Raw genomic sequence first — 13,432 nt, 5'->3', positions numbered from 1 at the left:
TTGTGTCTTTTGGGTTTTATTGGGTTTTCATTGTGTCTTTTGGGTTTTATTGGGTTTTCATTGTGTCTTTTGGGTTTTATTGGGTCTTCATTGGGTTTTATTGGGTATTCATTGGGTTTTATTGGGTCTTTATTGGGGTTACATTGGGTTTTTCTGAGTTTTCATTGGGTTTTTCTGGGTTTTCATTGGGTTTTCATTGGGTTTTATTGGGTCTTCATTGGGTTTTATTGGGTTTTCATTGGGTTTTATTGGGTTTTATTGGGTCTTCATTGGGTTTTATTGGGTCTTCATTGGGTTTTATTGGGTCTTTGTTGGGTTTTATTGGGTTTTATTGGGTTTTATTGGGTCTTTGTTGGGTTTTATTGGGTTTTATTGGGTCTTCATTGGGTTTTTCTGGGTTTTCATTGGGTTTTATTGGGTTTTATTGGGTCTTCATTGGGTGTTATTGGGTCTTCATTGGGTTTTATTGGGTCTTTGTTGGGTTTTATTGGGTTTTATTGGGTTTTATTGGGTCTTCATTGGGTCTTCATTGGGTTTTATTTGGTCTTCATTGGGTTTTTCTGGGTTTTCATTGGGTTTTATTGGGTCTTCATTGGGTTTTATTGGGTTTTCATTGGGTTTTATTGGGTTTTATTGGGTCTTCATTGGGTTTTATTGGGTCTTTATTGGGTTTTATTGGGTCTTTATTGGGTTTCATTGGGTTTTATTGGGTGTTATTGGGTCTTCATTGGGTGTTATTGGGTTTTATTGTGTCTTTATTGTGTCTTTTGAATTTTATTGGGTCTTTATTGGGGTTACATTGAGGTTACATTGGGTTTATTTGGTTTTATTGGGTCTTCATTGGATTTTATTGGGTCTTTATTGGATTTTATTGGGTCTTTATTGGATTTTATTGGGTCTTTATTGGATTTTATTGGATTTTATTGGGTCTTTATTGTGTCTATTGGGTCTTTATTGGGGTTACATTGGGTTTTATTAGGTCTTCATTGTGTTTATTGGGTTTTATTGGATTTTATTGGGTTTTATTGGGTCTTCATTGTGTTTTTTGGGTTTTATTGGGTTTTATTGGATTTTATTGGGTCTTTGTTGGGGTTACATTGGGTTTTATTAGGTCTTCATTGTGTTTATTGGGTTTTATTGGATTTTATTGGATTTTATTGGGTCTTTATTGTGTCTTTTGTGTCTTTATTGGGGTTACATTGGGTTTTATTGTCTCTGTTGTGTCTTTTCTGCGTCTGGATGCAGAACAAGTACAGGGAGGAAGGTTTGAGGAACCGCTCCCAGAGTTTCTACTCCCAGCTGCCGGAAACGGCAGAAACCACGTTCGCCAGAGCCGTGTCGGACCTGCAGAGCGAGGTGAGAGGAGATTCCCTAGATTCCCTAGATTCCCTCCATTCCCTCCATTCCCTCCGTTCCCTCCATTCCCTCCATTCCCTCCGTTCCCTCAATTCCCTAGATTCCCTCCGTTCCCTCCGTTCCCTCAATTCCCTCCATTCCCTCCGTTCCCTCCGTTCCCTCCATTCCCTCCATCCCCTCCATTCCCTCCATTCCCTCCATTCCCTCCATCCCCTCCATTCCCTCCATTCCCTCCATCCCCTCCATTCCCTCCGTTCCCTCCGTTCCCTCAATTCCCTCCATTCCCTCCATTCCCTCCATTCCCTCCATTCCCTCCATTCCCTCCATTCCCTCCATTCCCTCCATTCCCTCCGTTCCCTCCGTTCCCTCCGTTCCCTCCGTTCCCTCCGTTCCCTCAATTCCCTCCATTCCCTCCGTTCCCTCCATTCCCTCCGTTCCCTCCGTTCCCTCCATTCCCTCCATTCCCTCCATCCCCTCCATTCCCTCCGTTCCCTCCGTTCCCTCCGTTCCCTCCGTTCCCTCCGTTCCCTCCGTTCCCTCCGTTCCCTCAATTCCCTCCGTTCCCTCCGTTCCCTCCGTTCCCTCCGTTCCCTCCGTTCCCTCCGTTCCCTCCGTTCCCTCCGTTCCCTCCATCCCCTCCGTTCCCTCCGTTCCCTCCATTCCCTCGACCTCCAGGCGTCTGCTGCCATGTTTCTGGACAGTCGGACCTTTAATCCCGTGAATGTTTCTGGACCGTCGGACCTTTAATCCCGTGAATGTTTCTGGACCGTCGGACCTTTAATCCCGTGAATGTTTCTGGACCGTCGGACCTTTAATCCCGTGAATGTTTCTGGACCGTCGGACCTTTAATCCCGTGAATGTTTCTGGACCGTCGGACCTTTAATCCCGTGAATGTTTCTGGACCGTCGGACCTTTAATCCCGTGAATGTTTCTGGACCGTCGGGCCTTTAATCCCGTGAATGTTTCTGGACAGTCGGACCTTTAATCCCGTGAATGTTTCTGGACCGTCGGACCTTTAATCCCGTGAATGTTTCTGGACCGTCGGACCTTTAATCCCGTGAATGTTTCTGGACCGTCGGACCTTTAATCCCGTGAATGTTTCTGGACCGTCGGACCTTTAATCCCGTGAATGTTTCTGGACCGTCGGACCTTTAATCCCGTGAATGTTTCTGGACCGTCGGGCCTTTAATCCCGTGAATGTTTCTGGACCGTCGGACCTTTAATCCCGTGAATGTTTCTGGACCGTCGGACCTTTAATCCTGTGAATGTTTCTGGACCGTCAGACTTTAATCCCGTGAATGTTTCTGGACCGTCGGACCTTTAATCCCGTGAATGTTTCTGGACCGTCGGACCTTTAATCCTGTGAATGTTTCTGGACCGTCAGACTTTAATCCCCTGAATGTTTCTGGACCGTCGGACCTTTAATCCCGTGCATGTTTCTGGACCGTCGGACCTTTAATCCTGTGAATGTTTCTGGACCGTCGGACCTTTAATCCCGTGAATGTTTCTGGACCGTCGGACCTTTAATCCCGTGAATGTTTCTGGACCGTCGGGCCTTTAATCCCGTAAATGTTTCTGCAGATCACGTACAGGAAGTTGGCGAGGCAGGAGGCCGGCAGCAGTCTGTACTCGGTGATGCCAGAAACTCTGGAGACTCAACACGCCAAGCAGGTTTCCCAGATCCAGAGCCAGGTCCTGATTACACTGGGATGCCATTACACTGGGTTTTATTGTGTCTTTTGGGTTTTATTGGGTCTACGTTGGGTTTTATCGGTTTTATTGGGTCTTCATTGGGTTTTATTGGGTTTTATTGGGTTTTATTGTGTCTTCATTGGGTTTTATTGGGTCTTCATTGGGTTTTATTGTGTCTTCGTTGGGTTTTATTGGGTTTTAGTGTGTCTTCATTGGGTCTTCATTGGGTTTTATTGGGTCTTCGTTGGGTTTTATTGGGTTTTAGTGTGTCTTCATTGGGTCTTCATTGGGTTTTATTGGGTCTTCGTTGGGTTTTATTGGGTTTTATTGGGTCTTTATTGTGTATTTATGTTCTGTCTTTATTGGGGGTGGCTGGTTTGACTCTGGTCGTCTTTCTGCAGGTCAAGTACAAAGAGGACGTGCAGAAGGATCATTCGTCCAGTCTGTTCTCCCGCCTTCCTCAAACCCTCCAGACGGAACTGGCCAAGGAAGTGACGGAGCTCCAGAGTCAGGTGACCGGCGTCTGGTCCAGGGTTCAGTGAGACTAAATGATTTCCTCGTCAGTGAGAACGTTTCTGTCTTTCACGTCCATGGAGACGCTGATGGAACCGTTGGGAAACACTGTCGTCCTCCGTCTGGGTTCAAACCAATGATTGGTGTTTGCTGTAATTACAAATTCCTTTTCCCAAAGCTTTGCTGCAGACCAGCGGACGAGTTAGTGGTTGGGGTAAAGGGTTAGTGGTTAGGGTTAAGGGTTAGTGGTTAAAGTAATGGTTACAGTTTGGGGTTAGGGTTAAAGGTTAGGAGTTAAGCTTAGGGTTACGGTTAAGGGTTGGGGTTAGCCGTTAGGGTTTAAGGGTTAGCGGTTAGGGTCAGGGTAAGGGGTTAAGGGTTAGGGGATAGGTTGGGGGCTACAGTTGTGAGTTAGGGTCAAGGTTAAGGGATTGGGGTTAAGGATTAAGGGTTAAATTAAAGGTTAGGGCTTAAGTTTAAGGGTTAAGGGTTGGGGTTGGAGGTTATGGGTTAGGAGTTATGGGTTAAAGGTTAGTGGTTAGGGTTAGTGATTTGGAAGTTAAGGTTGGGGTTAAGGATTAGGGATTTAATTAAGGGTTACAGTTTGGGGTTACGGTTAAAGGTTGGGGGTTAGGAGTTAGCGGTTAAGGCTAACCGCGCTCTGCTTTGTGGTGCAGGTGAAGTACAGGGAGGCGGCGGCGGCGCCGCTCTACCACCGGCTAGCCGAGACGGCGGAGACGCAGTTCGCCAGGCAGGTGACGGAGCTGCAGAGCCAGGTGAGGACCCTGAACGCCTCCTGGTAACCATGGAAACCCAGGAGGGCCCTGAACGCCTCCTGGTAACCATGGAAACATGAGGGCCCTGAACGCCTCCTGGTAACCATGGAAACATGAGGACCCTGAACGTTTCCTCAGTGTTTCCTCTACATTCATTCCGCAGTGGCGGCCCGTGGCGTAGCTTACGTAGCCTACGGCGTAGCTTACGTAGCCTACGGCGTAGCTTACGTAGCCTACGGCGTAGCTTACGTAGCCTACGGCGTAGCTTGCGTAGCCTACGGCGTAACCTAACAGCCTTTACTCCGGCGCGATTGTTCGCGAACAACGGACAAAAAAGGGATTATGTACATTCACTGAGTGAATATTATGAAAGTAAAATATACATTTGTCGCTAGAAATGTAATCAAAACGCATTTTTATGCAGAAACTAACTCAAAATATTGATTTATTCACTAAGAAATGTCCGCCATGTTTTTTTTTTGGATTCAGTCCGCAAATGACGACGAAAAGCATTCTGGGAAATTTTCACCCGTGAAGGTAGTGGTGTCCCAATTCCTCTTTTCACCTAGGGGGAGGGGGCATAACGAGGGCTAGGGGCTGAGAATAGCCCCTACGGATCGAGGGATTTCAGATGCTGACTTCGCCAGCGAGGGGCTATGAAAATTTCCCAGAATGCTTTTCGTCGTCATTTGCGGACTGAATCCAAAAAAAAAACATGGCGAGGTTTTGAAAGTTACATTTGCTGTCAAGTGGTAATTTGTGTACGCCGTACATTTACACCGCCGCCGCCACCCCCCCGGGAAGCATGCCCCCACTGCTGAAACAATTCCTAGAGGAAACACTGCTCCTGGTAACCATGGAAACACCACCACCTAGCGAGGAGAACCGCAGGAACTCTTTAATTCTACGTTTCCCTCAGCCCCACCTGGTGTTTAGAACCAACATCATTCTATACGCAGATGACACTCTGATGTTCTGATGTTCCTCAGGACCAGAACCCGGTCTGTGGTGGTCTGGTCCAGCAGGAACCGGTTCAGGTCCAGGTCTGGACGGTAACGGGGTCCAGGTCTGGACGGTAACGGGTCCAGGTCTTGACATGATGACATGAGGAAAAAGTCGAAATTTTGAGGGAAAAGTCAAAATTTTGAGGAAAAAGGAAAAACGCACGAACGCACGACAAAACGCACGACAAAACGCACGAAAAAACGCACAAACGCACGAAAAAACGCACGAACGCAGGCAAAAACGCACGAAAAAAGGCACGAACGCACGCAAAAACGCACTACAAAACGTACGAAAAAACGCACGAACGCACGCACGCAAAAAACGCACGAACGTACGAAAAAACGCACGAACGCACGCACGCAAAAAACGCACGAATGCACGACAAAACGCACGAAAAAACGCACAAATACACTAAAAAACGCACGAAAAAACGCACAAACGTACGAAAAAACGCACGAACGCACGCAAAAAACGCACGAATGCACGACAAAACGCACGAAAAAACGCACGAACGTACGAAAAAACGCACGAACGCACGCAAAAAACGCACGAACGCACGACAAGACGCACAAATGCACTAAAAAACGCACTAAAAAACGCACGAAAAAACGCACGAACGCACGAAAAAACGCACAAATGCACTAAAAACGCACGAAAAAACGCACGAACGTACGAAAAAACGCACGAACGCAGGCAAAAACGCACGAACGCACGAAAAAACGCACAAATGCACTAAAAAACGCACGAAAAAACGCACGAACGCACGAAAAAACGCACAAATGCACTAAAAAACGCACAAAAAAAAAGCACGAAAAAACGCACGAACGCACGAAAAAACGCACGAACGCAGGCAAAAACGCACGAAAAAACGCACAAATGCACTAAAAAACGCACTAAAAAACGCACGAACGTACGAAAAAACGCACGAACGCACGCACGAACGCACGACAAAACGCACAAATGCACTAAAAAACGCACGAAAAAACGCACGAAAAAACGCACGAAAAAACGCACGAAAAAACGCACGAAAAAACGCACGCAAAAACGCACGAAAAAACGCACGAAAAAACGCACGAACGCAGGCAAAAACGCACGAACGCAGGCAAAAACGCACGAACGCATGACAAAACGCACGAAAAAACGCACAAATGCACTAAAAAACGCACGAAAAAAGGCAAAAACGCACGAAAAAACGCACGAAAAAACGCACGAAAAAACGCACAAATGCACTAAAAAACGCACGAACGTACTAAAAAACGCACGAACGCACGCACAAACGCACGCAAAAAACGCACGGTCTGGACGGTAACGGGTCCAGGTCTGGACGGTAACGGGGTCCAGGTCTCCACGGTAACGGGGTCTGGTTCTCCTACAGGTGTCCTACAGGAGGGACCAGGAGGACCAGTCCTGCACCCTGTACTCGCTGCTGCCGGAGACGCTGGAGACCAAGTTCCTGAAGGAGCTGGAGGAGACGCACAGTGAGGTGGGAACTAGATCTGGAGACGCACAGTGAGGTGGGAACTAGATCCAGGTGGGAACTAGTTCTGGAGACGCACAGTGAGGTGGGAACTAGATCTGTCCCTTACAGCCTGTCCTAACTGCACACGAGCGCCAGACTATCGCGTCGCTCTGCGTTACATCGGACGCGCTCTGTCCTGAAACACTGAACGCGTTATCGGCCCCGCCTTATTTTGATTGATAGAAACTCGCTTTTTAAAAGGCTGATTTATGGTTCCGCGTTACACCAACGCAGACCCTACGGCGTAGGTTACGCGGCGACGCACACCGAACCGGCGTTGCTACACCGTCGATTTTACGCGGAACCATAAATCAGCCTTTATTCACTGCACTACCGCCCGTGCTCCTGAAAGAAACTCCTAAAATAACTCCTAAAAGAATAAAGAGACAAGTAAAAGATGGTGAGTACTTGTAATCTTCCTACGTTTGTACTTTCTAAACAGAAAACAAGCTTGATATTGTGATATTTAAATGTTCTTCTATTTTCTTCCTGTCACTCGCGTTGAAAGCGCTGTAGAAACAGTCATGCTGAGGAACCGTTGAAATGAGAAGTTATCTCTATGATTCCTCCTCATTTCACCACAAAAACCTCAATAAAGTGGCAGAAAGAAATATTATCCTATTATTATATTATTATTATTATTATTATTATTATTATTATTATTATTATTATATATTATCTTATTATTATATCTTATTATCTTATCAGAACCTTCCAGCTCCCTGATCTCCCTCCAGCAGCTGAACTTTATTGAGGTTCTTGTATTGAAATGACTGTTTCCTACAGCGCTTTCAACGCAAGCGACAGGAAGAAAATAGAAACAGGGCGTGCGACAAAAGTCCAGCTCAAAACGTCGCGCCACGTCGCGCCACGTCGCGCCACGTCGCGCCGTTTTGAGCTGCGCCGCGTCGCGCTGCGCCGCTCGCGTTCAGTTTGGACAGTCCAATAGAAAATAAAGCAATGGAACTGTTTTTGTCGCTGACGCTCACTCGCATCGCATGCAGTTATTAGGACAGGGTGTTACAAGTACCGCTTAGTGGGAACTAGATCTGGTCCCGTACAAGTACCGCCAAAACCGGGTTGTTGCTAATATTCCGGTTTTAAAATGGTTATTGATGCTGGAAACGTAGTCATGGTTTTAGTTCCCGCTGCTGCGTCGCTGTGGGAACCACTAGAGCTGGTTTTAGTTCCTGTAGGAACCACTAGAGCTGGTTTTAGTTCCTGTAGGAACCACTAGAGCTGGTTTTAGTTCCTGCTGTAGGAACCACTAGAGCTGGTTTTAGTTCCTGTAGGAACCACTAGAGCTGGTTTTAGTTCCTGTAGGAACCACTAGAGCTGGTTTTAGTTCCTGCTGTGGGAACCACTAGAGCTGGTTTTAGTTCCTGCTGTAGGAACCACTAGAGCTGGTTTTAGTTCCTGCTGTGGGAACCACTAGAGCTGGTTTTAGTTCCTGTAGGAACCACTAGAGCTGGTTTTAGTTCCTGTAGGAACCACTAGAGCTGGTTTTAGTTCCTGTAGGAACCACTAGAGCTGGTTTTAGTTCCTGCTGTGGGAACCACTAGAGCTGGTTTTAGTTCCTGCTGTGGGAACCACTAGAGCTGGTTTTAGTTCCTGCTGTAGGAACCACTAGAGCTGGTTTTAGTTCCTGTAGGAACCACTAGAGCTGGTTTTAGTTCCTGCTGTAGGAACCACTAGAGCTGGTTTTAGTTCCTGCTGTAGGAACCACTAGAGCTGGTTTTAGTTCCTGCTGTAGGAACCACTAGAGCTGGTTTTAGTTCCTGCTGTAGGAACCACTAGAGCTGGTTTTAGTTCCTGCTGTGGGAACCACTAGAGCTGGTTTTAGTTCCTGTAGGAACCACTAGAGCTGGTTTTAGTTCCTGCTGTAGGAACCACTAGAGCTGGTTTTAGTTCCTGCTGTAGGAACCACTAGAGCTGGTTTTAGTTCCTGCTGTAGGAACCACTAGAGCTGGTTTTAGTTCCTGCTGTAGGAACCACTAGAGCTGGTTTTAGTTCCTGTAGGAACCACTAGAGCTGGTTTTAGTTCCTGCTGTAGGAACCACTAGAGCTGGTTTTAGTTCCTGCTGTGGGAACCACTAGAGCTGGTTTTAGTTCCTGCTGTGGGAACCACTAGAGCTGGTTTTAGTTCCTGCTGTGGGAACCACTAGAGCTGGTTTTAGTTCCTGTAGGAACCACTAGAGCTGGTTTTAGTTCCTGCTGTAGGAACCACTAGAGCTGGTTTTAGTTCCTGCTGTAGGAACCACTAGAGCTGGTTTTAGTTCCTGCTGTAGGAACCACTAGAGCTGGTTTTAGTTCCTGCTGTAGGAACCACTAGAGCTGGTTTTAGTTCCTGCTGTAGGAACCACTAGAGCTGGTTTTAGTTCCTGCTGTGGGAACCACTAGAGCTGGTTTTAGTTCCTGTAGGAACCACTAGAGCTGGTTTTAGTTCCTGCTGTAGGAACCACTAGAGCTGGTTTTAGTTCCTGCTGTAGGAACCACTAGAGCTGGTTTTAGTTCCTGCTGTGGGAACCACTAGAGCTGGTTTTAGTTCCTGCTGTGGGAACCACTAGAGCTGGTTTTAGTTCCTGCTGTAGGAACCACTAGAGCTGGTTTTAGTTCCTGCTGTGGGAACCACTAGAGCTGGTTTTAGTTCCTGTAGGAACCACTAGAGCTGGTTTTAGTTCCTGCTGTAGGAACCACTAGAGCTGGTTTTAGTTCCTGCTGTAGGAACCACTAGAGCTGGTTTTAGTTCCTGCTGTGGGAACCACTAGAGCTGGTTTTAGTTCCTGTAGGAACCACTAGAGCTGGTTTTAGTTCCTGCTGTGGGAACCACTAGAGCTGGTTTTAGTTCCTGCTGTGGGAACCACTAGAGCTGGTTTTAGTTCCTGCTGTGGGAACCACTAGAGCTGGTTTTAGTTCCTGCTGTGGGAACCACTAGAGCTGGTTTTAGTTCCTGCTGTGGGAACCACTAGAGCTGGTTTTAGTTCCTGTAGGAACCACTAGAGCTGGTTTTAGTTCCTGTAGGAACCACTAGAGCTGGTTTTAGTTCCTGTAGGAACCACTAGAGCTGGTTTTAGTTCCTGTAGGAACCACTAGAGCTGGTTTTAGTTCCTGTAGGAACCACTAGAGCTGGTTTTAGTTCCTGCTGTGGGAACCACTAGAGCTGGTTTTAGTTCCTGCAGCCTGAGCTGCAGACGGACTCCTGCAGAATCAGCGGGGGTCAGAGGTCAGGTGGGCGTCGCCCTGCCCTGATTGGCCGACGGCTGATAGCTGGACTGATACCAGGTCCAGGTCCAGGTCCTGGTCCAGACTGATCCTGTGGTGTCTGGCAGGTGAAGTACCGGCAGAAGGACCAGACGTCTCTGTTCTCCAAACTCCCCGAGACCATGGACACCAAACACGCCAGAGAGACGACGGTTCTGCAGAGCCAGGTGAGTCCTGGTTCCCCATGGTGGACCAGGGTCTGGTCCGGTCTAGTCTAGTCTGGTACGGTCCTGGTTCCCCACGGTGGACCAGGTCTGGTCCGGTCTAGTCCAGTCCTGGTTCCCCACGGTGGACCGGAGTCTGGTCCAGTCTAGTCTGGTCCTACTATAGTAGCATCACTACTAGTGATGCTACTATAGTAGCATCACTAGTAGTGATGCTACTATAGTAGCATCACTAGCATCACTAGTAGTGATGCTACTATAGTAGCATCACTACTATAGTAGCATCACTACTAGTGATGCTACTATAGTAGCATCACTAGCATCACTAGTAGTGATGCTACTATAGTAGCATCACTACTATAGTAGCATCACTACTATAGTAGCATCACTAGTAGTGATGCTACTATAGTAGCATCACTAGCATCACTAGTAGTGATGCTACTATAGTAGCATCACTACTATAGTAGCATCACTACTATAGTAGCATCACTACTATAGTTTGGTTCTTTAAGATTCTCCCCACCGAACAGGGCGCTAGAAGAAGACACGGTGTTTTAACTCTTTGTGGTTTTTTTATTTACTTTGTTTGTTTTTTGTTTCCTTATAAAGTTGTTTTTTAGTCCACAATAGCAGGTTATAAACCTATAAAATAAAAAAGACTATGTTGTAAACAGCAATATACATAATACACTATAAATACTGAATAAATTATGCAAATATAAATTACAAGTATAATTTAGTAGTAGTAATATAATCAGTATTTAGTGTTATAATAATAATAATATAATTAGAATTACAATAATTAACAATAAATCACAATAAATAAAGTTTTTTAAACTGTCTATGCAATAATTGCAGAAATGCAACAATTTCCCTCACAAGCAACATTGAACATTTAAACATTGCACTGCTACACACAAGCCACATTTCATTGCCACAAATTAGTTAAACCAAGTCAAATACTTAAACCAAATGTAAATAAATAGCAATGCTACACATTAAACCAACAGCTTAAACCACAAAGTGCTCTCAGTATATCGGCCCAAAGTGCAAATAATGAGTGTAGTTTTTAGTAGCAACGCTGAGCAAAGCAAACCATTACCCATGTAAACCAATTAACTACCGTACATTTCCCAGCATGCACCGCAACCAGGAAGTATAGTGAAGACGCCACAATTCAAACTCAAACATTTACGGATCAAGCAGACAAACAAACGCCAGCACAGCGGCAGCGTTTACAAAACAAACTTAAACCGCAGCCCAATTAATATAAGCAGCAGCTTACCGGTGGCGCATCTCTCCCGACGTGACAACATGCTGCAACTAGTGCCAGCTAGCTCCCGTTTATAGCCCAGGTAAGTGAACCTCCCACTCTCATCTCACCTGCGCCGCACCGCCGCCGAACACCAGTGACGTAGTGAACGTAACAAGTAGCATCACTACTATAGTAGCATCACTACTATAGTAGCGATGCTACTATAGTAGTGATGCTACTATAGTAGTGATGCTACTATAGTAGTGATGCTACTATAGTAGCATCCCCCACCTGAACCTGAATCCTTGTCTTTCCAGAACCAGTACAAGCAGGCCGGGTCCTCGTCCTCCAGTCTCTACGCGACGCTGCCGGCCACGGCAGAGACGCAGCTAGCCGCTAAGATGTCGGACCTGCAGAGCCAGGTGAGAGGAACCCGCTCCGACCTCAGAGACCAGTTCCTCCTCAGGGAACCGGTTCCTGCCTCGGGGGACCGGTTCAGACCGGCTCTAGCCTCGGTTCCTGCCTGGTTCCTCCCTGGTTCCTTCAGGTTCCTCTGCTCTTGTCCCCCCAGACCCGGTACCGCGAGGACGGACTGAAGTCCCGGTCCCAGAGTTTCTACTCTCAGCTCCCCGAGACCTCGGAGACGCAGCTAGCTAGGACGGTGTCGGAGCTGCAGAGCAACGTGAGAATCATCCGTTCGAAAAAAAACACGTCAATTCTGTCTCTTAACCGGGAACCTATCAGGCAACGCCGCTGCCGTGCTACAGTAGCAACGCCGCTATAGTAGCAACGCCGTCGCCGTGCTATAGTAGCAACGCCGCTACAGTAGCAACACCGCTATAGTAGCAACACCGCTATAGTAGCAACACCGCTATAGTAGCAACGCCGCCGCCGTGCTATAGTAGCAACGCCGCTACAGTAGCAATGCCGCTACAGTAGCAACACCGCTATAGTAGCAACGCCGCCGCCGTGCTATAGTAGCAACGCCGCTACAGTAGCAACACCGCTATAGTAGCAACGCCGCCGCCGTGCTATAGTAGCAACGCCGCTATAGTAGCAACACCGTTACAGTAGCAACGACGCCGCCATGCTATAGTAGCAACGCCGCTATAGTAGCAACACCGCTATAGTAGCAACACCGATATAGTAGCAACGCTATAGTAGCAACACCGCTATAGTAGCAACACTGCTATAGTAGCAACACCGCTATAGTAGCAACACCGCTATAGTAGCAACACCGTATAGTAGCAACGCTATAGTAGCAACACTGCTATAGTAGCAACACTGCTATAGTAGCAACACCGCTATAGTAGCAATGACGCTAAAGTAGCAACGCTGCTATAGTAGCAACGCTGCTATAGTAGCAACGCTGCTATAGTAGCAACGCCAACACCGCTATAGTAGCAACACCGCAATAGTAGCAATACCGCTATAGTAGCAACGCTGCTATAGTAGCAACGACGCAATAGTAGCAACGATGCTATAGTAGCAACACCGCTATTGTAGCAATGCTGCTATAGTAGCAACACTGCTATAGTAGCAACACCGCTATTGTAGCAACACTGCTATAGTAGCAACGCCGCTATAGTAGCAACGCCAACACTGCTATAGTAGCAACGCTGCTATGGTAGCAATGCCGCTATTGTAGCAACGCCGCTGTAGTAGCAACACCGCTATAGTAGCAACACCGCTATAGTAGCAACGCTGCTATAGTAGCAACGCTGCTATAGTAGCAACATCGCTATAGTAGCAACGCCGCTATAGTAGCAACGCAGCTATAGTAGCAACGCCGCTATAGTAGCAACGCCGTCGCCGTGCTATAGTAGCAATGCCGTCGCCGTGCTATAGTAGCAACGCCGCTATAGTAGCAACGCCGCTATAGTAGCAACAC

General features: G+C 47.1%; 2 protein-coding genes across 2 annotated transcripts in view; both read left to right on the top strand.

Annotated features, from left to right (window-relative positions):
- The window catches only part of LOC133423427 (nebulin-like), a 66,318-nt gene extending 54,377 nt beyond the window's left edge, over positions 1-11,941 (top strand). The window contains exons 28-35 of the mRNA XM_061713600.1: positions 1,246-1,356; positions 2,938-3,048; positions 3,450-3,560; positions 4,239-4,337; positions 6,718-6,825; positions 10,191-10,289; positions 11,614-11,641; positions 11,859-11,941. Of these exons, the coding sequence (XP_061569584.1) occupies positions 1,246-1,356; positions 2,938-3,048; positions 3,450-3,560; positions 4,239-4,337; positions 6,718-6,825; positions 10,191-10,289; positions 11,614-11,641; positions 11,859-11,941 (750 nt within the window). The remainder of the gene's footprint in view (positions 1-1,245; positions 1,357-2,937; positions 3,049-3,449; positions 3,561-4,238; positions 4,338-6,717; positions 6,826-10,190; positions 10,290-11,613; positions 11,642-11,858) is intronic.
- The window catches only part of LOC133423514 (nebulette-like), a 41,508-nt gene continuing 39,955 nt past the window's right edge, over positions 11,880-13,432 (top strand). The window contains exons 1-2 of the mRNA XM_061713710.1: positions 11,880-11,963; positions 12,113-12,223. Coding sequence (XP_061569694.1) covers positions 11,943-11,963; positions 12,113-12,223 — 132 coding nt within the window. The 5' untranslated portion in view covers positions 11,880-11,942. The remainder of the gene's footprint in view (positions 11,964-12,112; positions 12,224-13,432) is intronic.

The sequence above is a fragment of the Cololabis saira genome, chromosome 22 (genome assembly GCF_033807715.1).
Source record: "Cololabis saira isolate AMF1-May2022 chromosome 22, fColSai1.1, whole genome shotgun sequence".
Lineage (NCBI taxonomy): Eukaryota > Metazoa > Chordata > Actinopteri > Beloniformes > Belonidae > Cololabis > Cololabis saira.
Note: the sequence above shows the minus strand (reverse complement) of the source record. Positions and strands in the feature narration are given on the sequence as shown.